This window comes from Mirounga leonina, unplaced genomic scaffold (genome assembly GCF_011800145.1).
Source record: "Mirounga leonina isolate KUSES-001 unplaced genomic scaffold, KU_Mleo_1.0 Mir_177, whole genome shotgun sequence".
In the NCBI taxonomy this organism is placed as follows: Eukaryota; Metazoa; Chordata; class Mammalia; order Carnivora; family Phocidae; genus Mirounga; species Mirounga leonina.
Window position 1 is genome coordinate 6,917,117 of NW_023270459.1, and position 17,618 is coordinate 6,934,734.

The 17,618-nt window shown below is 37.8% G+C and overlaps 1 protein-coding gene and 1 pseudogene across 3 annotated transcripts in view; one reads left to right on the forward strand and one right to left on the reverse strand.

Annotated features, from left to right (window-relative positions):
* Nucleotides 1–207: 207 nt before the first annotated feature.
* ZNF507 (zinc finger protein 507) overlaps nucleotides 208–17,618 on the reverse strand; it is a 43,593-nt gene continuing 26,182 nt past the window's right edge. For all 3 annotated transcript variants that reach the window (XM_035023534.1, XM_035023535.1, XM_035023536.1), the window contains 2 exons: nucleotides 3,292–3,426; nucleotides 208–3,178 (listed from right to left, as the gene is read on the reverse strand). In XM_035023534.1, coding sequence (XP_034879425.1) covers nucleotides 2,812–3,178; nucleotides 3,292–3,426 — 502 coding nt within the window. In that variant the 3' untranslated portion in view covers nucleotides 208–2,811. The remainder of the gene's footprint in view (nucleotides 3,179–3,291; nucleotides 3,427–17,618) is intronic.
* LOC118022747 lies at nucleotides 10,474–11,362 on the forward strand (annotated as a pseudogene).

The window sequence follows — 17,618 nt, forward strand, 5'->3', positions numbered from 1 at the left end:
GCAGGCCGGACACGGAACTAAAATCTACAGGCAGGGCACTGGGAGAACACTGGGGCTGCCCACCATCTTCTGGGTTATTAGAGGAGGAGCGAAAATGTTGGCCCCCTGGAAAGTATTACTTATAATGATCAGAATGCATCGTCTTGCCCCCTCCCCACCTTTGCCTCACATCCAGTATGTTTCTTTTAAAAACTATTTTTACTATCAAATCTTAGAACTGTGTAAAGTGTTCAGAGTGGGAAACAAATACTATGAGCTTTATTATGGCAAAAGATCTACTACAAGTAAAATGTTATTCCTACAAAGATAATTCCTACTGATTAGTGTAATACCTATCTCTTCTACAATTAAAATTGCATACTTAGCCTTCATTATTACTTTTAGAGTGTTCAATTGTTCTTGGTAGAGACAGTGGTCACTTAAGGCTTGCCACGAAATGGTAACAGGAAGGTACAGAACACCCATGGTATATGGTTCCTCCTACAGCCCCGGGGAAAGCGTTTGAGGATATTCTAGGCTAGGATCAGATGAATGTTTAAAGGTTTTGAACCTCTGGGTTAATTTTTTCTCCATGAGTTAGGTAAATTTTAAATCCATGATTCCAAATGGGAAATTTATGTAACAATCAATGGAAGTGGTTTAGGGAACTGAATGTAATTTAAAAAATTCACTATTGATGTTTTTGGGATTTTTTTGGTTATTAATATATTCCAACTGATTACATGAAATTAAAACCAAGGAAACTTTATAAAACAAAATCCTGCTACTAAGGTTGTTAATTTTTAGAATGAGTGATAAAAATGGAACCATTTAAAATATTTAAATTTGAAACGAAGTATAATTGTGTTTTAATTCTGAAAACAGGAGAAAATATATATCCACATGCAGTGAATTTGGGTGATATAATTTAGTGTATATATATAAATTCATTTTATCTTTTTTAAAAATCACCTATCAGAGTGGTATTAACTCCCATAAATAAATTAAAGCTACCTAAATCAAACAGCCGCCAAGTTACAATCAATCGTTTGTTTAAATATCATCATCAACATTAGATTTAAAAAAAACCCTTAAACAATGTTTCAAGATGGCCTGGCCCCACTTAAGTAGTTCCTGATGCGACCTTAAAAATACTAATTCATTCAATCCGTACCTGGACTTTGGGAAGGGAATTCTATCCTAAAATATGTCTACAAAGTAGTCCACTCAAAAAATTCTGTTTTCAATGTCTTCTAAGTTTATCAGAGTCACAGCCTCAGCACTAGAAGATGTTAGAAATCAAGTTCAGAAAGAGCACCATGAAGATGGTGCACTGCATGGTGCACCGGCCTTTTGACTTGTACGCAGAATTTACTTTGACAAAACAATGCAAAAATAAATGATCAGTACAACAAAAGCCAAAACAAAAACAAAAACACCCCTCGTCTCTTCGCTTTGAAACACATTATAATACAAACTGTGTAATTAATGAGAAGATCACATGTATGCGATGGTGAGTTTTAGTGTGAAAGCACTGGTAGTTGGTCTTCCATATGTCCTACTGCACACTGACAAAATGGAATAACCTAGATAGGAGAAACCCTGTGGGCTTGCCAAATGTTGTTTGTTATTAAAAGTTTTATAAACAACCTGAATTTTTACTATAGGTTAGCCACATTTGATTATACCTCTTATGCTAAGTACAACTAGATTAATAAACTCCCGGAAATAAAATCTCCACAGCAGTACTCGTTCTAAGGGGCTTTTGAATTTCGCCCCTCTTCCCCCAAATGATTTTTATTTAAGAGTTCCAAGTACTTCCAAGGTCTGATGATCAAATGCAAATTTTCATACTTTGTTGCTTGAATAGACCTTTGCAATACCACGCTTGGTCTAGTTTGGGAGAGAGGACTATAAAGCATGTGTGGCTATGGAGAAAATTGCAGTGTTCTGTCAAACACTTTGAAAAGAGCCTTTGGGAATGTGCTGTGCTAAACGAGTCCCCATTTTCATGAACCTTCCGATTTGGTTTGAGGCAGGTGGGAACTCACCTATTTTCTCCTTTGCTCACAAGAAATTCACTGTAAATTTAAGACAAATAATGTACTTCTTAAATGCCTATTTATACTCTGGATTTGGATTCAGAGGTCTCTTTCTTTTTTAATAAGTAATGTATCTTAAAAAAAAAAGTACTGTACCTTAGACTGAGTATATGATTAAATCCTATCGATTTGGGGAAAGACTGATAGGTAGATCATTTCAAAGCCCTCTGGTATCTTATCCTTGTTGACTCTGTTGGTGATAGTGAAAACCCCTCAGACAGCAGCCCCCCACCCCTCACAAGAGGCCCGTCCCTCTAGAGTTGGCATGTCCAAGCTCAGAATGAAGAAGAAAACTAAGCTCTGTTTAAGACTGTGACACTTTTACAACAAGAAGTTTTAGAATAGTTCCAGAAAAGCTCTTTCTTAATTCTTTTGCTTGCATTTCTACACTATGATAAGCTTTGAATAATAAATACACTCAACACTAAGAAGAGGTAACAGGGTTAACACAGGGTTACATCTTTGCTTCCTCCTCAACCCACTTCCCCTCACTCAGAATATTTAAATATCATTACTGTGTATCCACTTGGAATTTTTTTATTACACTGCAAATTTGGTTCCAAAGTCACATGCATCTCTTCCTCAAAAAAAAAAACCACCAAAAACCAAAACCCAAACACCACACCAACTATTTCTCCTGTGTCTAGTAAGTTACTTGATAGCGCAAAGGTGAAACCGTGGTTTAAAGGATTTCTCTTCTACCGTGTTCCTCTTCAAGTAGTTATTCAATCTAATTTGTGTTCAAAGTGGTGCTGTGGTCCTTATTGAGGATGATGTTTACGATCTCACCCTCATGCTCTTTCATATGATCCAAGAGATTTTCTTTGCTGGTAGATTCGAAGCCACAAATGCAACAACAGAAGAGTAAAACACAATACTCCATGCCAGGAGGCGCCAGACTGGAGTTTTTTTCTAAACTATATGAGGTATTACTTGTAGGGCTCAGTTTCTCATTGTCGTTGCAACCTGCAACTTCACCAGGAGCCTGGGAAATCAGCTCTGAGGATGATACCAAATTTCCCGAACTTCCAGTGACAGGATCGGCTCTTTCCTCACTGCTGTTTAAGAGCATCTTTGCAGGGGATCTCCCCAGAACCCTTAAAAACAAAACAAAGCACACCAAATCCTCAGTTGGTTATAATGTAAGGCTAGCAGGTTTAACCCTCACTTTGGTTTACGTACAAAAAGGGAAGGGGTAAGGATCAGATACCTGCCACTCTGTGAAATGGCATCATTGATAGCCTTGTTTACTTGTTCGTAGTTGTAATTTTGGTCACTTGCATGCTTCCACATGTGAGACTTCAAAGAAGGAGGATGGCTGCACACATACCCACACAGAGAGCATCTGAAAGACACAGGTGAGAGTCAGAGCGATCCTGTAGCCTCATCTGAAGAATTACAGTGATTCTGTAACGACTATGAAATTCCTTCTCCGGAAGCCTTATAAGACATCCTATTTCACTAAATCTAAGATGTTACTCATTGTAAAGAGACGTACTGATTTCGGAGGCTAAAGTGTCCTAGAAGAGGTATCCTAGCATCAATAAAATTAAGTATTTTCTGTCATAAAAAATTTATTAGCATCATGACAAACATCCCAGATTACCTGGGCTATTGCAGTATTTGGAAAGATTTCTAATATAGTAACATACAAAATCTTTGCTCTAAATTATTTAACCACACACAGGAAGAAAAATATACAAAATACATACTCTATACCACTTTTTTTTTTTTTAAAGATTTTATTTATTTATTTGACAGAGAGAGACACAGCGAGAGAGGGAACACAAGCAGGGGGAGGGGGAGAGGAAGAGGCAGGCTTCCCGCCGAGCAGGGAGCCCGATGTGGGGCTCGATCCCAGGACCCTGGGATCATGACCTGAGCCGAAGGCAGACGCTTAACGACTGAGCCACCCAGGCGCCCCTATACCACTCATTTTTAAAAAAATTTTTTAAGAGAGAGAAAGACAGCGAGAGAGGGAACAGAAGCAGGGGGAGGGGGAGAGGGAAAGGGAGAAGCAGGCGCCCCTATACCACTCATTTTTTAAGAAAGCAGAAAGGAGGGTGCTGGGGTGGCTCAGTCGGCTAAGCATTTGCCTTTTGGCTCAGGTCATGATCCCAGGGTCCTGGGATTGAGCCCTGCATCGGGCCCCCTGCTTAGTGGGGAGTGTGCTTCTCCCTCTCCTTCGACCCCTCCCCCCTGCTTTGTGCTCTCTTGCACTCTCTCAAATAAATAAAATCTTAAAAAAAAAGAAAGCAAAAAGGAATTAAATAATTTTAACATGAACTGTTTACAGATCCACAGAAAATGTTAGTAGTCCTGAGAATAAATTAACAATTTAGATTTCATAAATAAAACTTAATAATCTTCAAAAAGTTTCTATTTAAAATAACATTTGTTTCACATAATTAGTTACACTCGGTAAAATCTGAACTGAATGAAGTATTTAAAAAAAAGTAAAAAAAAAAATATATACTTTTTTTGAATAGATTCTTTTAGCACTTTTAGGTTTATCTCCTTTCCCCTGTATCCAGTTCTCCCTCTTAGTGGTATCTTGCATCAGTGTGGAGTATCTGTTACAAATGGTGAACCAAAATGGGTACATCATTATTAACAGCCGACTGTTCACCATTGGTGTTCCACAGTTCTGTGTTCTGACAATGCATAATGTCATGTATCTATCATGACAAATCATAAAGGATAATTTCCCTGCGTGAAATACCCTCTGTGCTCTATGTATTCACCCCTCACCCCCCCAATCACTGATTCTTTTACTGTCTCCACAGTTTTGCCTTTTGCAGAATGTCACACAGTTGGAATCACATAGTATGTAGCCTTCTGGACTGGTTTCGTTCATTTAGCCATATGCATTTAAAGCTCCTTCACGTCTTTTCATGGCCTGATAGCTCTTTTCTTATCACCAAATAATATTCCATCGCCTGGACGTACCACAATTTGTTTACCCATTCACCTACTGAAGGATATCTTGGCTGCTTCTACATTTTGGCTATCATGAATAAAGTTGCTGTAAACATATACGTGCAGTTTTTTGGATGGATATGAATTTTCATCTTTTGGGTAAATACCTAGGAATATAATTGCTGGAGTGTATGGTAAAATTGTTTATTTTTAAATTTTTCTTTTTTTAAGATTTTATTTTTAATTAATCTCTGTAGCCAACGTGGGGCTCGAACTCCCAACCCCGAGACCAAGAGTCGCATGCTCTATCGAATGAGCTAGACAGGTGCCCTGCAAATGTATTTTGTAAAAGAAAATTTTGTTAAATACTTAAGTAGAAGCCTAAGAAATCAGGTAACTTATCTGAACTCTTTACAACAATAAGAGACATGGTCACTGATAATGGAGCACAAAGAAAATAAAAATGCATAAATAAATATGACAATTAAACAGGCAAGGTCTAACTGTCCCTCTAATCCACCTTCAACTTTATGATGGATGCAGCAGTATTAGCTTTTTATTACATGTCCTGAGGCATCAGGTCCAAGGCCAGTGAAGGGCCTTTTACCTCAAGAAATACCAGGCCAGTTAAAGGCAATAAATGTGCAATTTTTGGAAGAACTTCCATAAATTCAAACATAAAAAAGATGTACAATTTTCATTAATAAGCAGAAAAATGCATCATGCACATAAGCCTGATAGAGATGAATAAGTCTGATAATGCCATTTTTGTATAGATGTGAAGAAATGGAAATGTATAAATTGCACGTATGTAAGTACAAGCACTCTGAAGAGTAATTCTGTTAAGACTGAAGAGGCACACATCTGTGACCTTATATTCTAGTTCTAGGGTGCTACCCTAAAGATATTCTTGTGCGTGTTCACAAGGGCACATGTACAAAAATCATGTAGCCATGACCAGTTAAGATTTTATTTATTTATTTGACAGAGAGAGACAGCGAGAGAGGGAACACAAGCAGGGGGAGCGGGAGAGGGAGAAGCAGGCTTCCCGCTGAGCAGGTAGCCCGATGCGGGGCTCAATCCCAGGACCCTGGGATCATGACCTGAGCCGAAAGCAGACGCTTAATGACTGAGCCACCCAGGTGCCCCTAGCCATGACCAGTTTAAAAAAAAAAAAAAAAAGGGGAGGCAACTCACAACCACTGTTTTCCCACAGAAATATGGAAATAAAATGGTTTATTTTCATATAAAGGAACATTATACTGTGCCTAAAATGAAAGAACTAGATGTATACTTATCACATGAACCAATGATCAGTGAAAAGAAAAAGTAACAAAAATATTTGTTTGGTGTATCATTTAAATAAATTGTGAAAATACCAAAACCAGTGTATATTAATACATTCAAATATGTACACACACACACACACAGTAAAGTCTTGAAAAAATGCTAGGAAATGATACATATTAGTATCAGGACAATGGGAAGGAAGGGGAGAAGAAGTTTTACGTGTCCCTGTTTTATTTCTTCAAAATGTGGTAAGATGTTTGAAAGGTTTTATCATTTAAGATACTTTAAAACTGTTATACCAAACTGTTATACCATTCTCTTTAAGACTTTATAGACTGCATAATAATTTTATTACTGGCCACACACAGAAAACTAACCTTAAATCATTTTATTTTGCCTATTTATATCTGAGATGCAGTACTTTTTTTTTTTTTTTTCCCTGAGTAGGCTCTACACCCAGTGTGGAGCCCAATGAGGGGCTTGAACTCACGACCCTGAGATCAAGACCTGAGCTAAAGTCAAGTCGGACACTTCACCGACTGAGCCACCCAAGTGCCCCATGAGATGCAGTACTTTTTTGACACATCTCAATAAATCTGTTTCAGTAATATCTAGAAAAGGGCTGGCAGTTGGTGATCACTCCCATCTCCTTGCCATTAAACTCAGTGTCCATATCTGACTATACTTGTTTGTCACACTGCGGGGTGAGTGTGCTCTGGGTACTGTCCCCGGCTCAAGTGTTTCTGGACTGGTCCCTTGAAAGGAGAGACTGCCCTGCACCACTGTGGCCTCGCACCCAGGCCTACACTGAGCAAGTGGGAGTGAAACAGCCAAGGCCAAGAGATGCCCACTCGTTCCCACCCAGTACTTTCACAAAGCACAATGCCTTTATGCAGGGCAAACACCTCCATGGTAATTTATAATATACACCTTTATATTTATCTTAGAAAAGGGGGATATATATACAAACTCTTGACTCTTCAGATTGCTTGTCTCCTTATATATATTAAGACTCCTGCCCTGAAACCTCACCGGAAAATTCTGTACCCAGATGAACCACAGAATGCTGCACATCAAACGGTCCTCTGAATGGAAAGTCAGTCTCATGCAATGAGAATTTCATACTTCGAGAAAAATGGGTCAAAAAACAAATGTCAGAAATTGCAAATTTCTCCCATGGAGCATCTCCAATGTAACTCAAACCTTTTAAAAATAAGAGTGGTGAATTATTCAGTTAAATAATTGATTTTTTTTTTTTTAAAGCAAACTAACTTTAGAATAGTTTTCCAGTTTTACAAAAAAGTTGAGTTCTTCCTATTGTTAACATCTTTTATTGCTAAGGTGTATCTATCATAAATAAGGAGCCAAAGTTGATACATTATTATTAACTAAAAGTTCATAATTTATTCAGATTTCCTTAGTTTTCTCCTTTTTCTATTCCAGGATCCTATCCAGGATACCACGTTACATTTAGTCATCATATATCCTTTGGATCTTCTAGACTTTAACAGTTCCTCAGACTGACTTTGTTTTTAACGACCTTGACAGACTTTAAGAATACTGGTCAGGGGGGGCGCCTGGGTGGCTTAGTTGGTTAAGTGACTGCCTTCGGCTCAGGTCATGATCCTGGAGTCCCGCGATCGAGTCTCGCATCGGGCTCCCTGCTCAGCGGGGAGTCTGCTTCTCCCTCTGACCCTCCTCCCTCTCATGCTCTCTGTCTCAAATAAATAAATAAAATCTTAAAAAAAAAAAAAAAAAAAAGAATACTGGTCAGGTATTTTGTAGAATGTCCCTCAATTTGGGTATGTCTGATGTCTTTCTCATGTTTAGACTAGGGTAATGGGCTCCTGGGGGGGGAGGAAGACCAAGGGGTATAGTGCCATTCTCATCACATAATACTGTCACAACATGAACACTGTTGATGCTGACCTTGAGGCCAAGCTTCTCCACAGGAAAGTTACGCTTTCTTATCCCCTTTCCACACTGCACACTTCGGAAGAAAGTCACAACGTACAGCCTGTACTTCACTTAAGGAGTGGGAATTATAGTCCACCTCCTGACAGCAGAGTATCTATATAAATCATCGGGAATTTTGCACAGGAGCTTTCTCTATTCTCATCCATTTATTTATTCAGTCATTAATGTCAGTATGGACTGCTGGATATTTTATACTCCGGGATATAATTCAATACTGCACTATTTATTCTATTGCTGAAATCACTGAGGGCTCCTCCAAATGGCTCCCATGTTCTGTTGATATACTCCCATTGTTTTGTTTGTTGAGCACTTCCCTTACTTTCTGGCACCACAAGATGCTCCAGGCTTACTTATCTACCCATATAGATCAATCATTTCTCTAAGCCATTTCTCTTGTTCTTTTTATTGGTATTAGAAACCAAGATTTGGGTGCTGAATGAACTGCTCTCTTTCCTTTTTTTTTTTTTTTTAAAGACTTATTTATTTTAGAGAGAGAGTGAGAGAGCTTGTAGGGTGGGGGTGGGGGGCTGAGGGAGAGGGAGAATCCAAGCAGACTCCCCGCTGAGCGTGGAGAGCCCAATGTGGGGCTCGATGATCTCATGACCCTGAGATCATGACCTGAGCTGAAATCAAGAGTCGGATGCTTAACTGACTGAGCCACTTAGGCGCCCCTGAACTGCTTTATTTCTATAAATAACTTATTTCCTGATTTCAAAAATTCACTGTAGGAAATTAGAAATAAACAAAAATATACAAAGAAAACAAAAATCACTTATAGCTTAACCACTAGATGTAACCAATATTATCATTTTGATGTGTGCTTACCAATCTTAAAATAACATATATTTGTAAAATTGGGATCATGCCGGTTAACTATTTTGTTAGTTACTTTAGATACTTTACCTATAAAGATACTTCACCTATAAAAGAGTGAAGGTAAGAATTATATCTGACTTCTCAAAAACCAGGCAAATGAGAATGGAGTGCAATATTTCAAGTATTGAGGGAAAAAACAACCAACCTAGAATTCTGTAGCCAGCAAACCAGCAAGAGATAGTCTTGCAAGAAATGTTAAAAAAGTTCCTCAGAAAGAAGGAAAATGATACAGGCCAGAAACCTGGATGTACATACGGAAAGAAAGAGCATCAGAGAAGGCATAGGAGATTTAAAAAACCTTCCACTTTTCTTATTCTTAATTGATCTAATAACAATTTGTTCAAAATAATAGCATATGCTTATGTATATGTGTACACACACACACACACATACACCCTTATGTATAAATGAAATTAATGACAGAAATGATACAAGGGACGGGAGAGAAGAATTAGGATTATTTTATTATAAGGTACTTGTACTACCCATGAAGTTGGTATAATGTTATCTACGTGGATCTGGATTAGTTATAAATGTATATTCCAAAGTCTAGGGAAACCACTACTAAAAAGTAAAAAAAGAAGTGTAACTGATATGCTAAGAAAGGAAAGACAATGAAATCATACCATATCTTCAATCAAAAACACAAACGGCAGAAAAAAAGCAAAAGAAAAAAAACAGGAACAAGGAACAAGGGCAACAAATAGAAAATAGTAACAAATATGGCAGATACAAATTCAATGTTATCAACAATAATTTTGAACATCAGTGGTCTAACAACACCAATTAAAAGACAGAGGTTGTTGGGAGTGGATTAAAAACAAGAATCAACCACATGTTGTCCATAAGAAACCCATTTTAAATACACATAGAGGTGAAAAGTAGATGGATGGACATACATATACCACACTAATACTAACTGAAAGAAAGAATACTATATTCATTTTAGACAAGGCAGACTTCAGAATAAAAAAAAGTGATCAAGGAAAAAGAGGGGCATTACATAATGATAAAGGGGGGTCAATTCTCTAAGACAGACGGTCGTGATGTGCCAAACAACAAAGGATAAAACTGTATGAGGCATGGGTAATCCAGGTTCTGTTGGGAGAAACCAAGCTTCCCAGAGAATGTCTCAGAAAGTTATGTGGAACAGGGGCGTTTCCCAGACTCCTAAGACCTCTCCCTCCTTAACTGCCTGTCAATAAGCTCCTGGCTAGTATGAGGCAAGGATTTCACAGAACTTGCAGCAAAAATCTCCCCTGCCATAGCTCTAAGCTGTGAAATTTTGAGGGAGCTGTAGGAAGGGGAAAAAGAGACTTTCAAAGAAGACATGGCTTCCAGAGAAGAGAACACGAAAAGGACAGAGTGCTAAGAATAAGGCAGTTGGATGCACTTGAACTGAACAAGGCCCTGGAGCAGCTAGTTTGGTCCCAGTTTTCTCAGTGCTTTCATGGATTTAAGCCAGGGCTGTTAGCCCACTTTGAACCAGAGGTGAAAGCGTTCTTGTGGCTTTTCTTGTGGCGATTCACCGTCTACTCTAAAAATGCCACCGTGGGACAATCGTTTTGTACAAAAATGATTTTTCCCCAAAGCTGAGTAAGAATCAGAAGCTGTGGTATGCTCTGTGTACGACTGGTGGGACGTGGCTGGAAGAGCGCTGCTATGACCTGTTTCGAAACTGTCATTTGGCATCATTTGGGAAAGCCAGGCAGTGTGTGAATATCATAGTTGGACTTTTGAAATTAGGTGGGCTGATTAATTTCCTGATTTTCCTTCAGAGGGGCAAGTTTGCAACTTTGACAGAACGTCTCCTAGGCATTCGTTCTGTATTTTGCAAGCCCCAAAACATACGTGAAGTTGGCTTTGGGTATATGAATAGGGAACTTCTCTGGCATGGTTTTGCTGAGTTCCTGATTCTGCTCTTACCACTTATTAATATCCAGAAGTTGAAAGCTAAGTTGTCTTCATGGTGTATTCCTCTTCCTGGTGCTCCTAATAGTGACAATACATTAGCCACCAGCGGCAAACAGTGTTCTCTGTGTGGAGAGTGGCCCACCATGCCTCACACCATAGGATTTAAGCGTATCTTCTGTTACTACTGCGTGAAGAGTAGTTTCTTATCTGACATGTACTTTACTGGTCCTAAGTGTGACGCAGAGGTACACAGTGTGCAGCCACTGAAATCAGGAATCGAGATGTCAGAAGTCAACGCTCTTTAGAAACTAAGATTGTTTCCTTTGAGGAAAACTGTATTATGTTCAAATCCTTAATATTAGTCATCCTAAGCATAGTGTTTAGGTGTCTTTTATGAGGGGATGTGCTTCTCAGCCACCGTCTTCTGTTCCTTTCCAAGCATGATGAAATTCTAATCACTAGAAACCACATGATTCTGAACATATTAGGTAAACAATAATGTGTTACTTTTCTTTAAATCATTGCATTCAATTTTTAATGTTGAGAATAATGGACAGCTTTTGTCAGACTACTAAAAATGCTTTCATTTTGCTACTTCCTAGAGAGAGGTTAGATTCTAAAATGATTTCGGAGACTCTGGGATAAGTGTGTATTTATTTTCAGAGATGGCGTTATAACATCATAATCTGACAATGATAAAACCCTATTGTTTTGAGCCTTAAGATCTGGTGCCCCAGTTGTAATTTTAAACTTCTCTCTAAAACCTGTTTTTGAGGGGTTCAGTTCACTTCATTCTCGGGCAAAATGATGGCCACCAGGAGCTCCAGACTGATGTTCTGCCAGCTTTCTGATCCCCTGGGAATGAGAGCTTCTTGAGTAATAGTTCTGGCTAAGTCCAGGACCTCATTGTCTTTGGTCTGCCTGGGATTACACATTTGTGAACCAGGACAGAAAAGTACTACTCTTGATTACTAGATGTGTACCTCGTGGACCCATAGTAGGAGAGCAGGCAGTTCACCACAGGAACTCAGGTGCAATTATAAGAATAGTGGATGGTGGGCAGCTAAAAACAACAGATCCCTGCTAGAGTCCACATTTGCCTTATTAGTATCAAAAGTCTGTATGCATTCTTTAATTTTACCATTGATCTGAGTTGATGAGGATATAAGTAACTGAATGGTTAACTTAGATTGCAGATTTAAAAGGATTAAATAAACATTTTATTATACCAAAAAAAAAAAAACAAAAAAAACTGACAGAACTGCAAGGAGGAAGAGATGAATCCACTATTGTACTTGAAAACTTAAGCACCTCTATATCATAAATAGATCCAGCAGACATAATTGAACTCAATACCACCATCAATCAGCTGGATATAACTGACACCTATAGATTACTTCACCCAACAACAGCAGAATACAGATTCTCAAACTCACATGGAATATTCACCAAGACAGATCACATTTTTGGCCATAACACCTGACAAATTTAACAGAAGAGAAATCATGCAATGTCTGCTCTCAAACCACAATGGGATTAAGGTAGAATAACAAAAATAGTGGAGAATCTCAAAATATTTGGAGATTAAACAACACACTTATAAATAACACAAAGGAGAAATGTGAAGAAAAATTTTATAGTATTTTGAACTACTGAAAAAGCAATTTATCAAAATGTGTGGAATCCAGCAAAAGCAGTGCTTGGGAAATTGACAGCACTGAATGCATATATTAGAAAAGAAAAATCTAAAATCAATCATCTAAGTTTTCACCTTCGGAAACTAGAAAAAAAACCCCGAGCATATTAAATCCAAATAAATAGGAAAAAAACAATACAATTAGAGCAGAAATCAGTGAAACTGAAATCAGGAAATCAATAGAGAATACAACAAAACCAAGAGCTGGTTCTTTGAAAAGATCAAAAAGCCAGTAAGTAACCAGGCTACTTAATAGGGTAAGAGAGGACACAAGTGATTAATATCAGATATGAAAGAGAGGATATCACCACAGATCTTACAGACATTAAAGGGTAATCAAGAAATAATATGAACAACTCTATATTCATAAATTTGATAACCTAGGTGAAACAGACCTTTCCTTGAAAGACACAATCTGCCAAAACTCACATAAGGAAGACAATTTGAAGAGGCCCTGTATCTATTAAAGAGATTAAATTAATAATTTGTGGAGTGCCTGGCTGGCCCGGTTGGTAGAGCATGTGACTCTTAATCTCAGGGTCATGAGTTCAAGTCCCACATTGTGCATGGAGCCTACTTAAAAAAATAATATAAAACGAAAAAAAAAAAAGAAATTAAATCAATAATTAATAACCCTTCAAAAAAAGAAAGCACTGTGTCCAGATGGGTTCACTGGTGAATTCTATCAAATATTTAGAAAGAAATTATACCAATTCTCTACAATTTCTTTCAGAAGATAGAAGAAGAAGGAATACTTCTTAACTCATTCTGTGAGGCCGGCATTACTCTAATACCCAAACCAGACAAAGACGTTACAAGAAAAAAACAAAACTATAGTCTAATACCTCTCATGAATGCAGATGCAAAAGTTCCTCAACAAAATATTAGTAAATTGAATCCAACAATGTATAAAAGAAATTCTATACCACAACCAAGTGAGATTTATCCCAGGTACACAAGCCTGGTTCAATATTCGAAAATCAATGTAATCGACTTCATTAACAGGTAAAGAAAAATTATAAGATCCTATTAATAGATGCTGAAAAAGCATTTTACAAAATCCAACACTCATTCATGATAAAAACCTTCAGCAAACTAGGAACCTCTTCAAATGGATAAAGAATATCTACAGTAAACATACAGCTAACACCATACTCAGTGAGAAACTAGAAGCTTTCCTGCTAAGTTTAGGAACAAGAGATGGATGTCCCCTCTCACCACTCCTTTTCAACACTGTACTTGAAGTCCTAGCTAATGTAATATGGCAAGAAAAAGAAATAAAAGAAAACAGACTGGGAAAGAAAAAAAAAACTGTCTTTGAAGATGACATTATGGTCTATATAGAGAATCCAAAAGAATGGACCAAAAAACTCCTGGAACTAATAAGCAATTATAGCAAGACTGCAGGATACAAGGTTAATATACATAAAAGTCAATCACTTTTCTATATTCCTGTAATGAACAGATGGTATTTGAAATTAAAAACACAATACCATTTACATTAGCACCCCCCAAATGAAATACTTAATTTTAACAAAATATGTATAAAATCTCTATGAGGACAACTACAAAACTCTGATAAAGAAATCAAAGATCTAAATAGATGGAGAGATACTCTATAGTCATGGATAGGAGGACTCAATATCATCAACATGTAAGTTCTTCCCAACTTGATCTATATATTCAATGTGATCCCAATAAAAATCCCAGCAAGTTATTTTGTTGTTTTTGCCTCTCAAGTTTATATGGCTAGGCAAAAGATCTAGAATAGCCAACACATATTGAAGGAGAACAAAGTTGAAGAAGTGACACTATACAACTATGGAATCAGTTAAGAGATCAGTGGTCACTAGGGGTTTGGAGTGTGTGTGTGTGTGTGGGGGGGATGACAAAGAGGTGGAGCACAGGGGATTTTTAGGGCTGTGAAACTATTCTGCATGATACTGTATTACTATAATGGTGGATACATGTCATTATAAATTTGTTCAAAACACACAGAATGTACAGCACCAAGAGTGAACCCTAATGTAAACTATGGTCTTTGGATGATAGTGATTTGTCATTGCAGGTTCATCAGTTGTAATGAAAAATATGACTCCTGTGGAGAATGTTGATAATGGAAGAGGCTATAAATGTGTGGGACTGGGAGTATATGGGAAGTCTGTACTTCTCCTTAATATTACAGTGATCCCAAACTGCTTTAAAAAATAAAGACTATTAAAAAAGGTTGACAGTCATATATTAAGAATTTTAGGCACTTAAGGCTTTTGATGCAAAAAGTCACTGAGAACACTGCCCATAAACTCTTAATGTTTGCACCAGTATACGTTCACTCTTTTAGAAGATACTTAGAGTAGGAATTAGGAAAAGAAATGAAATATCAATATTCTTTTCAAAGGACTACCAGGTCCAATGTCTAAAGTCAATAGAAAATAGCCAGTTTCTTTGTATTCAAATTAGTTGTGCCTTCAAGTTCCAGAAAGTTTTTAAAAAAGTTGTTCAAAGTCTTTTTACAAAGTCAGAATCACACTGATACTGAAACTTGGCAAGGGCAACTGAAAAAAAAACTACATACCAAATCTCAGTTACGGATATCAATGCAGATTATCCTGAATAAAATGCTGGCAAAGAGATTCCCACAGTGCATTAAAAGAATAATATACCATGACGAAGGGAGGCTTATTTTAGGAATACAGAGAATTCAGTATTAGGAAATTTATTATTATCACTCACCATTTGAAAGGATCAAAGAAGAAGTCATATTTTCACTGTTGTTGCTGAAACTTAATCTAAAGAAATTTAGTATCCATTTAAACAAAATTTTTTACTATGGAAATCTTTTTTTTTTTTCCCTGAGAGAGTGCGCTTATGTGGGGGGGCGGGCGGGAGGTTGAGGGAAAGGGAGAGAGAGAATCCCAAGTAGGCTCCACACCCAGTGCAGAGCCTGATGCAGAGCTCGAGACCCTGAAATCATAACCTAAGCCTAAATCAAGAGTTGGACGCTTAACCCACTGGAGCCATCCAGGTGCCCCTTCAATTTCTTTTAATATGAAGTCCTTAAAATCTAAGAGAGGAAGAGAGAGAGAGAAAGCAAGAGCAGTGTATGGAATAACCAAGCCCTAATCCTAGGAGCATCGACCTTAGGTCAGCAGGAAGGTTATTCTGAAGGGACATGCACAATGGTAAATATTCATAGAAAGATCTAAATATGAAAAAAAAGGGAAAATATTGGTTAATCGGTAAATATTATTACAACAATTTTCAACTGATTAGAGGAGAGGGATACTATAGAACGTCAACTTCAAAATAATGTACCTATACTACCTGCTTTTATTAGAACAGGTTTCCTTTAGCTAAATCACTACTCTCCCACTTTCCATTCCTTCTGCATTCTCCCTACACAACTCCATGGAGCAAACCAAATTCTCTTAGTTTACAAAAATGAGAGTGAACTATTATTATACTATCATCTTGTTTTATTCACCTTGCTTACTATACACTTATTTTCTGAAATTATGTTGTTTACTTATTGTCTATCTTCTTTCATGAGGGTATTGTTTTTTTGTTTTTTTAAGATTTTATTTATTTGACAGAGAGAGAGACAGAGAGGGAACACAAGCAGGGGGAATGGGAGAGGGAGAAGCAGGCTTCCCGCTGAGCAGGGAGCCTGATGGGGGGCTCGATCCTTCAGCTTGATCTGAGCTGAAGGCAGAGACTGAGCCACCCAGGCGCCCCCATGAAGGTATTGTTAACCCAAAAAAAGTAAAGCTGCCAGTTATTTATCAGGAAAAAAATGGGTTTATCTGGGAGTAACAGAGAACTGCAATCCAGGGCAAAGGAACTTTGGCAAAACCAAGTCTCCTGAACAAAGGATAGGGATGCCCTTTTACAGAGGAAAGCAGGAAGTTAGGAAGGCTGTTATAAACAAAAAATCCATTGGGGTAAATTGGGAGCTGGAAACATAGTGGCTTCTCATTGGCTGAGCTGTGACCATCTCTCACTGCCTGTGCTGTTGGGGGCTGGGAGGGGTGGTGAGGAGGTTAGCCTTTCTTCCTCCTGCTGGGATAGTAAAGTAGTATCCATCTGCAAGGTCAGTAAATCTCTATGAGATTTTTTTTTTCCGAGAGAGTGTGCTTCTCTTCCTGCTGGGGTCTGCAACTGACAATGAGTAGCAGGGCGTGAGAGCTCCCCCTGATGAACCTGCAACTCCACTCTAGTGAAGCTTCCCTTTATTAATCTTCATAGTATAAATGCCACGAGTCAGAAAATGAATGGGTGACCCTATACCAACCTGACCAAAATACATGTAGTATCTCAAAAAAGCATAAAAAATATGTTTTGAAACAGAGGGCTATCTATGTCTAACAGATCATTTCTAACCATGTTACCAGCAGACTATCAACATCCCTATTTCCAATTACCCCGTATATACTGGGAGAAGAGAAAAAAAAAAAAAAGAATAAAACCCAAAACAAAACCCTATTGACACAAGAATAGCAGGAGCACATTTACATGACATCACTTATCACAATTTTGTTTTGCTTTTTTAGTGGACCAGCCTGATGCTCTGATAATAATCTCATTTGGTACTTCAATTATTCACATCTATTAAGGCAAAGTATACGTGCGACATGAGGAAAGAAGCGAACACCCTAACAGATCAATTGCTGGTGTAGCCTCTGAATAAAGCTGGACCAAAGCTTTGGAATACCAGAATGAACCCTATTTCTCTGTCAACCATTAAAGTCACATCCATATCTGTATGAAAAATGAGATTTCTTCCCATTGCCAAGAAAGCTATTTTGGCAACCAAAAGAAAGCCAATGGAGAAACCCATGACACTGTTATTTCTAATAAGAAATACA